Genomic DNA, 19329 nt, shown 5'->3' with positions numbered 1-19329 from the left:
TCTCAGTAGGTCAGCCAGCATGTGTGGTGAGAGTGTTTCTCAATGTTTAGAGCTAATGCTGTAGTGTTTTGTTTCTATCTACCAAGCTTAAAATAGGGGACTTGCTTTTAGTAGCCATGTGGAGGGAGAAAGTTGCACATCACAACCCCTCTGGTGAATGCTTTCTGGTTTGAAATTCAGTTATTCCTCTGATAGAGGCTAGCAGTAGCTCAAAGATGGGCCATTGAGGTATACCAACTGTCAGTGGATCCTTGTATCAGAAAATGTTCCTCACCTTCAGGAGTGGCAGAACGATGATGCACTTTTGCCTAGTATTGCCAACATGACTTGAAAGTGGATTGATAGCATAACAGCCTTGCATGATAGAAAGCCACAAGTATTTTAAACCTTTAGTCAGTATTCATTGTATATTGTCTTGTTTTGTGTTAATGCTCAGTTGTCATTGTCTTGGGCCCTTAGCTCCCAGTGGAGCATAGGCCATCGATGACCTACTGTCTCCATCCTCTGTTTAAGAGTCAATTGTAAGGTCGGATCAGGAGTGTTCCAATTTTCTAATTTTAGCCTCAGTATTTCTGCTCCATGTGTTCTTTGGATGTCCCTCCCCCCACCCCCCTTTCTTTGGGGATTCAATTTTAATGGCTGCCTGGAGATGATGTTGGTTAACTTCATTTCTGTATCTATGTATTCCTGGTTGGTTACTTTGGATCCTTCCCAGGCACTGGTTGATGAAGGCTTACGGTTTTTGTAGTGTCACCTTTGTTATTCTTGCATGGTTCTCACATTCCAGGTACCCACAGTAGATATGGACTTTGACAAGGGTTGTAAGTTGTGTAGGATCCTGTTCTTTCAAAATTCAATGGTATGGTTGGAGCTCAATGTTTCTGTAATCTGTTGTATCCATAGTACAGGGGATTGGCCTGTACAGGTTGAAACACTATTTCCAGTAGCCTTAAGTTTGTCATTCATGTGATCCAATTCTTTATACGTGTTTCCTAGAGCCTTTCGGTTAACAAATCCTTAATTTTATCAGGATGACTTGCTGTTTACAAAAGCAGGTTCCAGATTTCTATCGCTGTGTGCACAGTGTTTCCTGATTTTGTTCTTAATCGAGTTTAGGTCATGGGCGGCCTAAGAGTCCTGTTGTACTACGTGTTTGTGCTGGGTGGTACATTAAGTAGTTATTGCATACTGAAGCTCATGGGAATGAGAGAGAGAAAAAGTAACAATTTGAGGGAACAGTATTGCTGAGAGCATGGCTTATGGCACAAGATGTGCCCCAAGTCCCAATGGAAATAGTTTTATTTAAATCAAACCTATTACATAAAACTATGATCGTACCCTTCCTGAGCACTGCTGAATTAAACCACAGAATGGTAGAAATCTGGATCTGTACTGCAAACACTGGATCTTTCCTCTCCTTCCCCCCCCCCTCAAAATAATGCTCATTTGTCACCCACTCTGACCCCCAAAGGATTTTCACTGACTAATTCTACAAAGTACTGACAAAAATGTTTGTGAATTAGTAAAGCATTTATTACAGGAAAAGGTGTCTTCACTTATTTTGCATAAAATTGTCATTTTCTGCATTTTTGAAATCCAAGTCATGTTTACACAATATCCAGCCAACCTTTATGGAGCAAGCAATGGTTTTGGGCACTCAGATTCAGGCAATGCTAGGGGCAGCTATTAGAAATCTTCAGTAGGCCTTAAGGTATTATCACTAATTTAGCAACAAATGAATGGTTTAGCGTCTCTTACATCGTGTTTATTTCATTCCCTGTTAAACATCTTTGCTCTTCAACATTGCCCTTACACAGGAAAACATCAATGCCCTGGGCTATGGAAAGCTGTGGCCAACTTGCTACTTGTTTAGTAGTAATTCTTAGGTTTGATCTATTTCCAAACCAAAAATATATTCAAATTCTTTATTAACACCCACAACATGAAATCTCCATGATGCTCACCACTTTTTTTTAAACCAGTGCCATAAAAAGGCCTCCACACTTGCACAGTAGGTACACAAACACTGTTCTGTTGGTGAAACCTGCAGCCATCAAGTGCAAAACTCTAGATCGACAGTATGTTACTGCAACTGTTATACAGAGTGTAAATTAAGTTTCAAACCGGCTGTAGAACAAGAGCCTGTGCCTCATTCCTGTCACTGCGTCAGAAGCCTTGGGTCACTTTACTCAATTCATAGAATGCTTGATTATACACTTGCTCAAGAATGACACCCACAAATGGTGCGCTGCCACAAGGATCTTTCCCATCTCCATGTTGGGGGATAAACATTAACCAAATTCATTGACATTTTGGATTCTCTCTCTCCTCCCCACCCCATCTCAGAATAAAGGCCACAGTTCTCAAAAAATTCACTAACACCAATTAACTTTTGCCAACTCAAATATTGCAACTCTTGCCTTTCTGCATGCTGGATTCTCCTCAGGATCATTGGCCCTGCCAGAGAATGCAGCTTCAACTTTAAGGTATAGTATACAACTGCATTATCCCTTGTGAAAGTGCATGTGGTTTTTTGGGGGGGGGGGGGGTTTGAAGGGGAAATGGGACAGCCACCTATACAATCTAACCATTACACTGGAGTGGGGGGGGGTTGGGAAGGTGTATTAAGATTTCAGTGTCAAGCAAATACTCCCTGAAAAGGTCAAAGATGTTACAAAAATCTTAATTACATGAAATAAATTGAAATATTTAATGAATATTTTCACATTGAGGATCAAGCTATCAGGGAATATGTGCTGAAGATTGTTTAAACTTAACCTGTATAATGTTATTAATAAATCAGTACAATTCCCAGGAAAATCAATTGTGGTGAGCACTGTAGGAATTTCATGCACAACCTCCTCAATGGAGGGGAAAAAAGTTAAAATTGATTTGTTACCCATTCCCACATGAGCTGGGTGGTAAAGAGCTGCTACATGTAAATTTTGCACAACAGGACCTTCTAAGCCAGTGCAAAGTCAATTTCTCAACCTAACTAGATATTGATTTTGTGGGGAGGGGAGGGGTAGAGACCTTATTATTTTAATCCATTAGGATTATGGTTAATTTCATTGATCCCTGCCTTTTTATTTCCATCTTAATATCCAGGACTTGTATATAGACCAAAATGTTGTTTATTCCCTCCTCAATTAACAAAGGATCTTAATAAGAAACTGAAAGGCTTTTAAGGATCAGTATGTGGAAATGTACACTAGTTCAATTGGCAAGCATACAAAATCCTTGCCTGAATCTGGCCCTCAATACAGTTGTTCACACTACTTGTGTGCTATAAGTTGTTCAGACACAACAATCCTTAACAATATAATTCAGTATGCATTGGCAATGTTGGCACATTGCTATAGATTTTGCTGTTAAATTCCTTGTATAGGCATTATACATTAATCTTTGGGCTGTCTTTTCACATCATTGATAACCTGAAGAGACCAGTAAGCCATCATTATGCGATGTCTGAGGAAGTTACTCCTACCAAACCTTACATCCTGGTCAAAAAGTCAAGTGAAAACTAGAAACATCAAAACGAACAAAAGCCTTAGTTTAAATAAAAAGTAGAATTACACTTGTTTGGAGATCACACTGGTCTTGCTCTCCTCTAGTCAAGTCTGTATACTACACCTAAACAAAGCAGTGACACAGTGAGTTAAAGCCAGTATACACATCACCAACCAGGATTTTTGACAAAACTAGTTGATTGCATTTATTAGATAACTTAATAATTCAGCCCCTAAAATACTGACATTTCACTTTGTTCTTAGCTCAAAAGACATAGTTTGTGTGATTTGACCTGACAAGTCTTCTGTATTAGAGATACAGTACAAAATGTAACTATACACTAAATAGCTGACAGTCTTCTAGAAAGATTACTTAATAGTGCTGTAGAGCAAGACATGGTGTTTGAGATTTGTGGAGAATACTGCTAACAGTCAGCCCTCAACTTTGTAATATCCAAGATACCCCATCAAATTAACTGTGGCTCCAAACATGTTTAGAACGCTCCCTCAATTACAAAGTGAGAAAACAATTTCAGTAGTATTGGTATACATTAAACAATGACAGTATGACAACCAAGATTTGGAAAATAAAGACTTGAAGTTGGTTATTCACATGTACTCAATTTCCATTTACCACCGAGTTACAGCTGCCAGTCTGAGAATTTGTCATACCTCTTGGGGTCAGGCATCACAGAGGACGCAACAAGCTACCGGGTCAGCTTTCACTTTGACCAACAGAATAGATCTAGATTTATGAGGGGTATAGATACGATAAATACAAGGAGGCTTCTTCCACTGAAGTTGGGTGGGACTACAACCAGAGGTCATGGCAGTGTAGAGTGAGCTGCCAGCACAAGTTGTCCATGTGAGCTCGATTTCAACACTTGAGAAGTTTGGATAAGTACATGGTAGGGATATGGAGGGATATAGTCCAGGCACAGGTCATTGGGAGTAGGCAGTTTAAATAGTTTTGACATGGACTAGATAAGCCAAAGGGCCTGTTTGTGCTATACTTCTCTATGACTCTAAGTGTGGCTTCACTGGCATAGCCTGATAAAGCCCAAGGCTAAACCTGACCCCACAGAAGGAAATTGAAATCAGTATGGCTGGTTTTGCTGGCAAATTAAAAGTAGTTACTGTCAAGCTTAAACTCTGATCGTGTTGCTCATAAATATTCTGTACTATTTAAAAAAGGCTTTGACTCAAAATGGTTGTGAGAGGATAGACTGAATTCTTGCTTCCTCTCAACTCCATTGCCCTCTGTTAACAAAGAACTGGCCAAGCATCAATGGTAGCTATAATTATGCCAAGTCTGTATTTATAGCTGCATGATAAAGAAACAGAGGCTCCATATTAATTTCAAAAATTTCCAACACTTTGCACTTTTTTTTCCCCCAAGTCCTAGTCTTGTACGATGGCATTATATTGCAAGAACTTCACATCAAGGATGGTGGGTTTGGGTAAATTTTCACTAAGTCTAGTCCATGGCACCGAGATAATCCATGCAGTGTGACCATTTGCTCCATCCAATCATACATTATGAAGGCTCTTGTTTTAAAGAATCAAAGGGTTTTGATGAAAATAATCCCTGGGAAAGATAACTTTGAGCAGCTACAAGATACAACTGTCACAAGAATGGCGAAGGATCCTACAAAAAGGCACGAGGATTTGCTCGTGGATCTTTCTGGTTCCTAAAACGCATTGCAAGCCAAACTCCAAGAATCTGGTGGAAGAGGAGAAAACAAAGCACGTTATCTTTTTCACTTATCAGAAAAGTTATTCTACAACATTTATGTGCAGGGGTGGCATTTGTGAATGTGACATCATCCATAATCAAAGGTTTGACTACATCATGCCAAGAAGGACATTGAGCTGAGGGCAGTCTTCAGCTTAGAATGACTAAGAGTGACTCAGTTGTTCAGACCAAACATCAGAATGGAAAAGAAATGTGACCCAAGTGACAGATTGTGAAATGATTGTTGGTACCTAATGGGGTGGTTTGAGTATCCCAGAACCGCTGTTTCCTGAAATTTTCACACTCTAGAATTAACAGAGGATGGTGTGGAAAAACAAAAAATATATACCCAGTGAACAGCAGTTCTATGGGTGGAAACACCTTATTAATGAGAGGTTGGAAGAGAATGACCAGACTGGTTCAAGCTGACAGTAACTCAAATAATCATCTATTACAACAGTGTTGTGCAGGAAAGCATCTCTGCGTGCATAACACATCGAACCTTGAAGAGGATGAGCTACAGCAAATGACCACAGACATACACTCAGTAGCCACTTTATTAGGTACAGGAGTTATCTAATAAAGTGGCCAATGAGTGTATTGATCAGTTATTATGTTGGGCCTTGGGTACAAGGCCAAAGATGCCCAAAGGCAGAAGCACAAGCAAAGAGGATTGGGAAGGCAGTATACAGATTGTCTGCCTTTAGACATGGAATAAACCAAGAGTGGAAAGGTTATGCCATTAATAATAACATTGGTTAAATATTGTGTCTATTTCATAGGAAGGACAAGATTGCACTGATGATGCAGTGGAAATTCACCAGGATATTGCCAGGGATGGAACGTAAAATAGAGTTAACTGTTTAGGCTGGGTTTGTTTTCTCTAGAACAGCAGAGGCTGAAGGAGGTATATAAAATTATTTAATGTAAATAATAAGTGATTTCCCCAAGGAAGTCATTTCCAAGACCAGATGATACAGGTTTACGGGTACTATGTCACTTTACTCTGGGTACCATTATTTGCCTTAACAACTGGACAGCATCTACTAGTCTTGTATTCTAACTGTGCCACCTTCAGTTTTCCAACACAACTTATCAAAACTTGTGAACATAGACCAATTCAACATCTTTTAAAAATCATGTCACAACAAAAGCACTTATTGCCCACCCCTAACTGCCCTTGAGAAGGTGGTGGTGAGCTTCTGGTGAAGGAAAACGTTCTCCAGTAGGGAGAGCATTTGAAGATGTAGAACTCGTGCATTTTCATGTTAGGATAGTGTGCAACGTGGAAGAGAACTTGCAAGGGGTGGCATTTCCACACATCGGACACCCCCATCCATGTTGATAGTGCTCATGGGTTTAGGAATGTTGAGAGTAGCAGAGGGAACTGACTACAGTGCATTTTGTAGATTGCACACACCTGGAATATGTCAAAGAACAGAGTCAGGGTCTATTTTTAATTTCAGATATACTGGAAAAAAAATCAAAACATGTTTTAATAGCTCAAGTTTTGGTTTTACACCAAAATGAAGGACAATGACTCAATAGCCCCGATGAGAAATTCCTTTTATAAAATTTATCTCCATACATTATAGAACAAGAACAGTACGGCACAATGCAAGTCCTTCAACCCATGATGTTATACTGACCTTTTAACCTACTTCAAGATCATCTAATCCTTCCCTCCCGCATAATCCTTTCCTCTTTTCATCTGTACATCCAGGAGTTTCTTAATTGCCCTTAATGTATCTACCATTTACCCCAGCTCTGGCAGCACATTCTACACACCCACCACTCTTAAAACTTCTGACACACCCATATACTTTTCTCTAATTACCTTAAAATTATGATCCCTCATATTAGCTATTTCCACCCTGGGAAAAAGTCTGACTGTCCAGTCTATATATGGCTCCATTTTGTACATCTCTTATCAAGTCACCTCTCGATCTCCTTTGCTCCAAAGAGAAAGGCCCTAGCTCATTCAACCTATCCTCAGACATGCTCTTTAGTTCAGGCAGTACCCTGATAAATCATCTTTGCACCCCCTCTAAATCTTCCACATCCTTCCTATAATGAGGTGACTAGAAATGAACACAATACTCCAAGTGTGGTCTAATCAGGATTTTAGAGAGCTGTAACATTACCTCACAGCTCTTGAACTCAATTCCCCGACTAAGATGAGGGATCCAAGGATGGGGACTGCAAGATCCCACTGTTCTTCCACACTTAATAATACTGCCAACAACCTTGTATTCTGCCCTCAAATTCAACCTTCTAAAAGTGAATCACTTAATACTTCTCTGGGCTGAACTTTATCTGCCACTTCTCAGCCCAGTTCTGCATCCTGTCAATATCCCATCGTAATCTACAACCTTCTACACTATCCCCAACTCCACCAACTTTCTTATCATTTGCACACTTACTAACCCACCCTTCCACTTCATCAGTCAAGGTATTTATAAAATTCAGAGCTTTGAAGCAAATACAACATTACAAGACAACAAATCTCACCTCAGTAAAGCTGAAGAAAAGGCCCACGCCTCCAAGGATCCTCAAAGCCTCGCCAGCATGTGTCAGCATGACATCACCACAAGTTTCACAATGAGTGGATTTGCAGGACTGTCAAAGGTTAAAGAAATAGACATTTAAAATCTGAGCACTTCCTGCAAGGATTACACTAGTTTAAAAATAATACCTTCAGAGGTCATCATCCATCATAGATGCTCAGCAGCTAAAGAGGATTCCTTTCAATCATTTAATGCCACTATTATACTTGGTTTGTGACCATTTTGCTGAACAGCATAGGGGAAGATTTACATAATGTAACTAATTTTAACTTTGGTTTCAGGCAGGGAAGATTGGAAACTTTAATCCCCTTATTTTCTCCATGTAAAAATACTTGCAGTTACACAATCTCAAGAACCCTTTTAAGGAGGTCCTGAAGTATTTACAGGCAATTTTGAAGTGCAGTCATTTTTTTGTGACCTAACCAGTCTTACCCAAGATTTGACCACAGGCCATTCTCTCACTTTCCTCTCAACCACCATAGCCATAACAAGTGCAGTTCAAACCTTCCTTCATTGCAATGAGGGCAGTGATCAGTTTATTTCCATTTCAAATAAAATAAAAGCCACTTCAGTGGATGAACAGAAGCTCATTGTGACATTTCTGATCACAAAAGACTGATGGAATCGGGATGTAGTGAAAATACATTTCCTAAAACATGATGAATGCAAACCATATTACTCTTATCAAATCTTTACAAGAACAATAAAATCCAGCAAGAAAGATACTCACTGCGTCACATAGCAAACAATCCATCTCATAGGTGGCACTTTCTGTATCATTCATAAATCCACAGCAGTTGAGTTGGTGTTCTAGATCTTTCCTGGTTGCATTTGACATTCTGTCCCAAGTCAGTTTTAGCAAATGTTCCTAGACAGAAAAAAAAGAGTTTCACTGCACACCAACTCCCAAATACAGCCATTTCTGAAGTGCATCACTGCATGCCTAAAGCAAACATCATTCTGAATGGGTGAGGCAGTTATATGGTTAACTACCAGGTTGACACAAGTTCCAGATTGAAAGTAGGATCAAGGATCACCTTTATTCATCATATACATTTACATGTATTAGGGATTTGCTATGGTGTGTTCGCACTAACATGCAAAAAAAAAACTCAATTATAAAGAATTATATAAAAATAAGTTGGAGGTTAAGGTACAGATGTGGAATAAAATCTGCATAAACACAAATATCCCTGTAACAACATGTATTTACAATGCAGACACTTTATAAAAAGTGGTTTAAAGTGTTTATATTGCAGTTTGTGACTGAGTTAATGGGGGCGGAGGGACTAATTAAATGGTTGATCAGATTTAACAGTCTGGGGCAGGGAGAGGAGTCACTTTTAAAATGGCACGAAGTTTTTTTTTTTGCTTTTAATAGCCCTACAACACTTTCCAGAAGGGAGCTTTGGGAAAAGGCAGTTTGCAGGGTGGGTAATATCTGCAATGATTAATTGCCCACTTCTTTCCCCTGGACACATACAAGCCCTGCTGTGATAGTAAACTGCAGCCAATGACTTTTTCAACTGACCCAATAGCTTACTGTAGTTTTCATTTATTGAGAGGATGCTGCATCAAATCAGACAGTAACGGCTGATGCAAGGATACTCTACATGACAGCAGTGTATATTCTGGAGAAGATTGAATTTTTACCAACTATGCAAGTAGTACATCCTCTGCTGAGCCTTTTTGTTAATGAAGGAGATACGGTTCTTCCACATGAGGCCCTGTGAAATAATGATGCCCAGGAACCTGAATGTTTAAACTGTAAAGTTTTGATAAAGAATGTGTGGAGAGGAAATATTTCTCCTGAAGTTGATAAGCATCTCACATTTTGAGGGCATTCAGGTCCAAGTTGTGATCGCACCAGGACACTACTTGGTGGTACTTGGATTTGTTGCCTCTGGTGATCAGTCCAATAACAGTGGTGTCATCCATAAACTACCAATTTAACTGATGAACACTGGAGATGCAGTCACTGATGTACAGAGAAATTACACCCCTGTGGCACACCATTGCTAAATGAGTGGGCTATGGAGGTGTGCATGGAGACTGCAGCTCACTGGCAAGTTAAGCTTGGAGAGTTTCGCTTACAGTATCTCAAGGACGATGGTATTGAACACAACTGAAATCAAAGAATTTTGACATACAGAAAGATGAATGATACTGTATACCATATATAACACATGTAAAAAACATTGTATACAAAATCATTCATCAGGCCGGAGTGATTAATTAGAGATGAGACATTTTCCCCTCCCTTCCAACTCTGGTCCACATTAGATTCCGTTGGATTGCAACTCTAGTTCTGTGGATGAAAGATTTGGCTAATATGCTACCTAACACAAAATCATGCAATTTTTTTCCCCCACCTGGCTCACTGCATCCACTTAAAAGCAATACTTTTGATTGCACAGAAGCCCAAAAGCCACAGCTTTGCGAACAGTAGTATAGCCCACATTGAGTTTAGCCATTTAACCCTAAAGTGAATCTCAATTACATGGGGACTGCTACAGAAAAGTTATAAGCATTGGATACGGGTTTGAATTAAAGAATAATTTTACCTTAAAAGAATGTACATTTAAACACCGAGGCATACTAGAGAATGTTTCAAAACAAAATGACTGACAACACAGAGCATGGTTTGCTGTGATTTATGTCAATTAAAAACAGGCCACTAATAATTTGAACTGTTTAGAACAATACAAAGGAAAAAATAATGATCAGATGAAGGGACTAGACCTTTTGAGTTTCCTATACCATATGCATCATCTGTAAAGCTAATGTACAATCAAGCATCAAAAAGGGAAGCATAAAACTAAATATATCAGAGCAATGCATAGTGTGAAACTTACCTGTTGACCTCGGTTCAGTGCCAGACATGAACAAGAAACTCCAAACTGAATCACAAAGACTAGAAATAAAATAACCATGTACTGCAATGAAAGTCAAAGAAGCATAGGAGAAATAATTGATGAAAAATAAATACTGAAATGTCAGCCCCAAAGCTGTACATACAAAACTAGTAAGGCCAGCTAACATTTAATAACATCAATTGCAACTCATCAGCAGTTTCCACCCCATGTCTGCAGCAAGTGCCCTCATGCAAGAAAGATTACAGTTTAAATGCAAAGCTTTCATGACACTCGAACTTAAAGGTCACTGGAAATACATTAAAGCTGCCCAAAATGAACCAACACTGCTCCCATGTAGTAGGAGCAAATTTAATGATAAATGATACCAGTGTGCAAAACCCCTCAAAGTCTTTGTTATCGGAGCAATTAAATATCTAGCATTCTGTTTAGATAAACTCTTAATATTTTAATAAAGGCAGTTTTACCACTCTACTTCTCTTTCTATCTACATATTACAAGTAGCATTAAAATAAATACAACTATTGAGTCATTACCTAATCCTTAAATTGAGCCAACATAGTTACTCTCCAGACATAGATATGCAAGATTAAATCATTCACCCATGCACTACACCACATTGGATCTAGTGCATGTGATTATGTTGTGGGACCAGGAATCCAAAGATGAACAAGCTCAAATCCCATTATAGAAACACAAATTGAGTTAATGAAATAAATCTGCAATTAAGTATGGTAGCAAAACTGGTCACATGACTACTGCTCTAGTACTGCTGTTAAATTACTTTAGTAATTCAGAGAGTTGGACAAACAAACCAGAGGCACGAGTTTAAATACTATGGAATTTAAATTGTTAATAATTGGTAAAATAACAGCACTATGGAATTATTGGATTGTCATAAAAGCTAACCTGGTTCCTGAAAAAAAGCTTTAAGGAAAGCCTTTTAGAAAAAGGTCTCAGCTTGACTTGTGTATGACTTCAGATTTATAGCAGTGTACTCTCTGGAATGGCTCAGCAAGCTAGTCCATTCAAATGCAATAATGCCCACATTCCAAAAACAATTATTATTAAAGTACCAATAACAAAACCAAGATAACTGTTACATCACGAATATACTTTGTTCCACAGGATTTCCTTAATATTGATAAAATATCCCTGACAAGGGATTAAGTAGTGAGAGTGGCTTTATTTCTGTTGCAAGATGTGGCTTAGAAAAGCTGCAGCTAATATTGTGCCAGGGATTACTGTAATCAGTCCGATTTTAAAGAATGTCTTTGCCAGAAGGCCCAAGCAAGATTCTGTGCAATTTTTTCCCCCAGTTACATTTGAAGGATTTGCCCATTGCACAATAGGTCTAAACTGGATGCAATTGCACTGGCTCTTCACTTGCCCTGGGATCACCTGGACAATAACAATACCTACATCAGGCTGCTGTTTATTGATTGCAGCTCAGTGTTCAACACAATCATACCTTCAGTTCTAATCAACAAGCTCCAAAACCTGGGCCTCTATACCTCCTTCTGCAACTGGATCCTTGACCTCACCAGGGGATCACAGTCAGTGCCAAATTGTAAATAACATCTCCTAGCTGACAACACCGGTGCACCTCAGGGATGTGAGCCTGCTGCTCTAATCTCTACACCTATGACTCTGTGGCTAGACAGTTCAAACTCCAACTATAAATTTGCTGATGACAGCTATTGTTGGCAGAATTTCAGATGGTGATGAGGCGGCGTACAGGGGCAAGACATACCAGCTGATTGAGTGGTGTTGCAACAACAACCTTGTACTTAATGTCAGTAAGACGAAGGAATCGATTGTGGACTTCAGAAAGGGCAAGTCGAGGGAACACACACCAGTCCTCATCGAGGGATTTGCAGTGGAAAAGGTGAGCAGTTTCTGGGCATCAACATTTCTGAATTGGCTATATTTCATTAAGAGTTTGAGGAGGCTTGGTATGACACCAAAGACTGACGATTTTTTAAAAATATAAACAAATATACCATGGAGAGCATTCTAACTGTTTGCTTCACCATCTGGTATGGAGGGTGGCTCTGCACATGATTGGAAAAAGCTGCAGAAAGTTGTAAACTCAGCCAGCTCCATCATGGGTGCTAGCCTCCTCAGCAGCATGGTCACCTTCAAAAGGCAATGCCTCCAGAAGGCAGCATCCATCATTGAGGACCCCCATCACCCAGGACATGACCTCTTCTCATTACTACCATCCAGGAGATGGTACAGGGGAATGAAAACAAACTCAACATTTCAGGAACAGCTTCTTTCCCTTCACCAGATTTCCACATTACCTCACTATTTTTTTGCTCTCTTTTTGCACCAAGATATACACATACACACCACCCATAAGGTGTTTGAAAAAAATAACAACTTGTAGTTCTCTTTTAATTATGTATGGCAATGTATTGCTGCCACAAAACAAATCACAACATATGCCAGAGATATTAAACCCAGTTCTAAATTATTTTCTCACCCCCCCCCCACCCAAACAGAAACCAAAATTATACATTTAATCACAGCCTGCTAAGAAGCTGTGAACACCAGCCAGGCACTTTCATACATAATGTCTTTGAGGGTCACTTTCACAAACCTTCAGTGGGCAGTTTCATATTGTCTCAAAAGTAGAGCATCAAACATATTACACAAATATAGTAGCTTGTGTGTACAGAAAAGGGAGATTGAGAACAAGTCCAGCTCACATCTGGTTGTGTGAGGGGCAGGGGGAAGTAGGGGAAAGAAGATTAACAGCAAATACAGCAATTATACTCAATTCAGTGTTAAGGCCAATGAAAGGATACAAAGAACAGCATGACCTGATGGTGATTCAGTGCTCCGGCAAGCCCCGCAACAGCAATGACAAGAAGGAACACTCCCACAGCAATGACTCCACCAATGACATTTATACTGGAAACTATGCCGTAGCTTTTCCCCCATCCTGCCACTCCAATAAGCAGTAGCCCGACTAACTGAAAGAGGAAAAAAAACAGGAATTAAAAATAACATCCACCCACTGGCAAACCACATCTGAAGTAAATGGTGGCATCCTCTACATTTCCTCCAGCAATTTACGATCAGGACCAACGTTTTGCAGTGCATACTGGATCTGTAGACAAAATAAAATAGATGGCATTTCAACAAGTTTGATGGATTTATTTATTTTTTTTTTTAAAAAAAGAGGCTGTACAAATCTACCAAAGGCAGAATTTTACAAAGTATATTAATATCAAAAATCTGCATCTAAATGTGAAAAGATTTTCTTTTCACTCCCTACTCTCCCACCACCAACTTTATCTAGAACAGATTAAATGGAACTTTTTCTTTTAAAATTAAAATAATCATTGGTTCCCTGACAAGATTGCTTCCAAATTCTTTGAGACCATATTAAGAGGATGGTATACTACTGCTAACATGTATCTGGACATTAACATCCACTTTGCCCTTTTGTGCAATAAAACCAACATTTCATCAATTCTGTTTGTCTCCATATAAAGTTATCACCTTGAGGTATTTAGGTTAAAGGCATTAACGTCAATGAAGACTACTGCTGCAGGATCAGAGCATGCTGTCAGCTAACAAGGTACAAACTTCAAAGATTATCACATTCTATTAAGTGATTATACAAAGGTTAATGCTTAATTTGCTGTTAAACATTTGAACTTAATAGTTGTGTTGGCACATGTCAAAGACCACTCAGAAGTTAATTATTATTGCTAATTAGATCTACTCCCCTTCTGATTACTTTTTAATGAAGGCTTCTTTGCAAAGAATTGCAATCCCCAAGTTCAAGGGCAGAGATTGGTTGGGCCTTGAGGATGAAGGCCAGTGACCCCCTGGGGTGGGTTTGATGGAGTTTGCTCTGCTGTTGTATGTTGGTTGTGTCTTTCTGCTGAACACTGGACATGCCATATTGGCGCCAGAAGTGTGGCAGCATTGTGGGCTGCCCCCAACACATCCTTTTAGCACATATGATGCATTTCACTGCACATTTCAATGTATATGTGACTATTACATCTAATCTACTCTCCTACCCATAACCATGACAAACCTTCAGCAGTCTCTGCAGTATTCAGTCAACACCCCTCTCTCCTTTATCTTCTAATGATACTCCCATCTCTCCCCTAGTACCCACAAATGTCTTGTTGTTTCCTCATTGCCTCAACTTTGGCTTCCAAAAAGCATGGTTTGTCCACAGCAAGGCTACACGAATGCCAGTTTGCAGTGACCAATTCCTCTCCCAAATTTAGGAGCGCTCTGGATGCCTAAAAACAGATTTTTTTTCTTTGCATGGATCCAGTCACTCTAAATTGCTAATGTGATGAATCTTGCCAGTCATTTTTCCTCAACATCACAATGTGACCAGGCATTCTCCACAAGTCCACAAAAAAAGCACACATTTTTAAGCACATTACATTCAATTGATCCACACAAACTTTTCAGTCGCCCCTCTTCCTTACCTCCAACCATCTTCACAAACCGTTAGCTTTTCTCAAAAGTGAAGCAATTAAAAGATGACATGGAAAGTACACTAAGAAATCTATGCTACTTTATTTGTTTACAGGGTGATGGCAATTTTTTTTTATGTTTAATCACCAATTGTTCTGGACCTTAAGAGCTCGACTTATTGTTGAGTTTGGAATCATAAATCAGATAGGGTAGGAACAATAAAATTTAGTGAATCAAATGGGCTTAAACAAAAGCTCACCTGATAGTTTCATGATTATTTTTGCCAAGATGAGTTTTTAAAAAAAAAGGCTACTATCAGATCAGAGTGAAAATGGGACAGGGAATTAAAATGGAACACAACAGGAAGCTCACGGTCACTGCGCGGACTGAATGCAGATGCGCTACAAAACCACCTTTGTTTGGTTTCTCTAACACAGAGGAGACCACCTTGTAAACACCAAATACAGTAAACTAGATAGCAAAACCAATTAAAATCACTGCTTCACCCTGAATGGTGAGCATGGGAGAGGTGGAAGAAGTGCTTCATCACCTGTAGTTGCAGGGAAAATGCTGATGGTTGGTGTGAATCATAGAACAGACCAAGGAGTCAGAAAAGATAGTCACACATACTGTACCCATGCTCTATATTCTTTAATGCTTATTGATTTCTAATTGTACAAATTTAAGCCCCAATTGCCATTTTCAGAAAACAGTTCCAAACTTCTACAACCCTTTACTTGGAGAAGCACTCTCAACTTCTCTTTTATTCTCTTACAGTAGGTAGAAGTGTCACATCACACTTTCACTATCAGCATAAAGCAATATTTAATCTGCTTATTCAAATAAACTGAATTTAACATTTATGGGTACAGGAAATGTGAACCAGATGATGTCACAAGGCAACAGTTATTACCAGATTTTTTTTTTGCATATCAAGAGCAGAGAGACTTGTTCACCTACAGCTTCAAGCATACCACCCAACAAAATCTTAGAGCATTTTCACTAAACCAGATTAACAATGATTGACAATATTGATTGCAGAATAGTAGAATCACAGGCCACGCTGAAATTGCAACATAGGTTAGTAGACTAGCTCCCCACTTTAGCCCTTTTTAAGGCTATATTCAGTATCAGACTCATGTATTCACTGTTGGAAGCAACTTTTGCTCCAGTATCTCAGCACAAATCAGGGCCAGAGCCATTACTCAAGAGTAATCTTTGAATTCGCTGTCCTACCCACTCCCAAGAGTCACGGAAACTAGATCATGTGCATTTAAGATGATGTTGGATAAATTTGAAAGTAGAAATCAGCCATGATTACATTAAATGGCAGGCAAAAAGGGTTCTTTGCTTGCTCCTACTTCTATTTTCTTGCATTCTTGTGTGACAAAATCATGGAGGGCACAAGTTCCACAAATGATTAAAATATCTTCTCTACGTCAGAAGAGTCCACGATCTTTCAAATAAAAAAAACACTACCCACTATTTTATCTGGTGAACTGCAAACCTAATTAGTCAGAGCTACACAGTACGAAAACAAACCCTTCAGCCCAAATATTCCGTGCCGACCAACTAATCTGAGTTTACTTTATTTCTCTACATTTTGCCCATATTCCACTAAACATTTCCTAATTGTAAAAATACTTATTAAACTAAATTGCACAAACTATCCAGAGCTATCTAGGGCTTCCAGCACCCAGGGCGTGCCCTTTTCTTAATGTTACTGTCAGGAAGGAGGTACAGAAGCCTGAAGGCACACACTCAACGATTCAGGAATCGCTTCTTCCCCTCCACCATCCGATTCCTAAATGGACATTGAATCCATGAACAATACCCCACTACTTTTTAACATATTATTTCTGTTTTTGCACGTTTTGTAGTTTATTCAATATAGATATACCGTAATTGATTTACTTATTTATTTTTTCTTCCTTCTAGATTATGTATTGCATTGAACTGCTGCAGCTAAGTTAACAAATTTCACGACATAGACCGGTGATAATAAACCTAAATCGGATTCTGAGCATAAAATGCTACAACAAACAAGAGCACAAACACATTAAAAAAAAAGTAAACTAAGTTTACAGTTTGAAATGTCAGCAGTCGCAGAAACGACTAAACGTCCTAGACAGTTCAGCGAACGGACTGGCTTCTTGCTGTCAGCTGGTAAGGAGACGCGTGCTACGCATGCTCCGAAAGTCGGGCCCCCAGATCGCCCGTTGCAAACGCTACACCGGACCCATGGTAACCCTCACTTCCACATGCTCATTCCCATTTCTGGCCTCACTTACTATATACACCACGTTTAAAGCGATGAGAGCGTTCTTCGAGCAGGTAAAGCCACCACAAACCATCTTGACGACTCTCAGGTTCTCCTCTGTCAATAAGTCGCAATTGCTATCGGACTGACTACAATGACAATGGCGACCGCACCCAGACTCCGTTTCTTGTAGCTCATTGGTGCTATTGGAAGCGCTCTGTCTATTCATATCGTTATTGGTCTAAAATACTGACAGTCAATCTCTCTGCGCTGCCTTTACTTTGAAAGCCTTTGACTAATTGGTTGAAGGGCATATGATGACTATTATGACTTCATTTTTACGGCGACAAACCCGGAAGACTAGCAAGTCAACATGGCCTATCATTGGTTTACCTGCCTGCCAATCATATGTTTGTTGTCCTATGTTGGCGTCATATCCACTCGCCAATGGTAGGCGGGATAATAAAGAGAAAGCTCTTTGCTTCTCAGAGTATTACAAATTTTAACTGGTTTTATTAACTTAGATTCTCAGGTACGTTGATGTCGACTATCCTAAGCACTAAGTTGATAGTTCTCAACTCAGCAGTTTGTATTTTCTTATTTTATTTACCCTCTTCAGAAGGTACCCATTATTCCAGAAAAAGTATTTTAAACCTTTTTTTTTCTAAATCTGTGCCCATCACCGTGAGAACTGGCAAACAATACAAAAATGAAGGGTCTTGCCCTGAAAAGTCGACTGTTCATTCACCTTCATAAATACTGCCTGACTTGCTGAGTTCCTCCAGCGTTGTGTGTGTTCTAAGATTTCCAGCATCTAGGATTTCCTCTGCTTAAAGATTGCAGAGAATTGTGAGATAGCAGTAGTCCCTTGGACGATGAGATTGGGGAATTAGTAATGGGAAGTAGAAAAGTGACAGCGATTCTAAATAGTAATTTTTGACCAGCCTTTGCAGTAGAAGACACTAAAATATCCACAAATAGATTATCTACTATTCATGCCACCTACATTCTTATTCAAATTGTTAATATATGTGATGAACAATAGTGGACTCAGCACCAATCCCTATGGCACACTGCTGGTCACATGTCGCCAAACTGTAAAATAACCCTCCACCATCGTCCCCTGACTTCTATCACCAAACCAATTTTTGTTTCTAATTGGCCAGTTCATGCAGGACCACATGTGTTCTAATCTTCCAGATCAGTTTGCCATTTGGGACCTTGTTAAAGGCTTTGCTAAAGTTCTTGTAGGCAACATCTACCACCCTGTCCTCAGGATAGATGAAGGATCTTGACCCAGAACATCAACCGTTTGTTCCTCTCCGTAGATGCTTCCTGATCTGCTGAGTTCCTCCAGAATTTTGTACAATGATTTAAGAATAGCTTCATATTGTCTGCCATCAGAATTCTGAACAGTCCATGAACACTACCTCACTATTCCTCTTTTTGCACTATTTACTTATTTTTATTGTAACTTACAGTAGTTTGATCTGCCTACACTGTACTGCCACACAACAACAAATTTCATGATTCACAATAAGTCTGGCTCCACACACCTTAGAAGGTTTAGAAGTGACCTGATTGAGGTTATTGAGTGATTTTAATAAAGTAGACGTGAGAAGACCAGGACTTGAAACTACGAAAGCAACAAGAACTTCATTTTACATTGTCCTTGAATGTAGTAAAATGTACCAAGATTGTCAGAGAATTACGAACAAAAATTGAAGCTGAGCCACTTAAGGCAGGAGGACAAAGTAGGCTTTAGGGAGGAGAGATGGAGATGTTTGGTCTAAACAAACGAAAGCATGGCAGCCAGTGGTGGACCGATCGTGTTTGGGATGCACAAGGAGCCAAGCTGAGAGGAATGCAGGAATTTTTTAATGCCTGCTTGTGACTGGATTCAAATTTCAGATGCCTCATGTTATTT

General features: G+C 39.4%; 2 protein-coding genes across 10 annotated transcripts in view; one reads left to right on the top strand and one right to left on the bottom strand.

Annotated features, from left to right (window-relative positions):
- Positions 1-19329, top strand: part of cdk4 (cyclin dependent kinase 4) — a 66104-nt gene that overhangs the window by 35155 nt on the left and 11620 nt on the right. For 3 of the 9 annotated variants that reach the window (XM_072249403.1, XM_072249402.1, XM_072249401.1), the window contains exon 7: positions 12395-13971. In XM_072249403.1, the coding sequence (XP_072105504.1) occupies positions 12395-12677 (283 nt within the window). In that variant the 3' untranslated portion in view covers positions 12678-13971. Of the gene's footprint in view, positions 1-12394; positions 13972-14190; positions 14277-17080; positions 17839-19329 lie in introns of those variants that run through there. The other 6 variants (XM_072249400.1, XM_072249399.1, XR_011883890.1 and 3 more) reach the window with 5 other exon arrangements.
- On the bottom strand, positions 1512-17597 carry LOC140191722 (tetraspanin-31-like). Its single transcript, XM_072249410.1, has 6 exons — positions 17434-17597; positions 13498-13665; positions 10667-10747; positions 8542-8679; positions 7756-7863; positions 1512-5232 (listed from the first exon to the last, which is right to left on the bottom strand). Exons 1-6 carry the CDS (start codon positions 17494-17496, stop codon positions 5158-5160), a joined length of 633 nt encoding a protein of 210 aa, XP_072105511.1. The 5' UTR covers positions 17497-17597; the 3' UTR covers positions 1512-5157.

Source organism: Mobula birostris, chromosome X (genome assembly GCF_030028105.1).
Source record: "Mobula birostris isolate sMobBir1 chromosome X, sMobBir1.hap1, whole genome shotgun sequence".
Taxonomy (NCBI): Eukaryota; Metazoa; Chordata; class Chondrichthyes; order Myliobatiformes; family Myliobatidae; genus Mobula; species Mobula birostris.
Note: the sequence above shows the minus strand (reverse complement) of the source record. Positions and strands in the feature narration are given on the sequence as shown.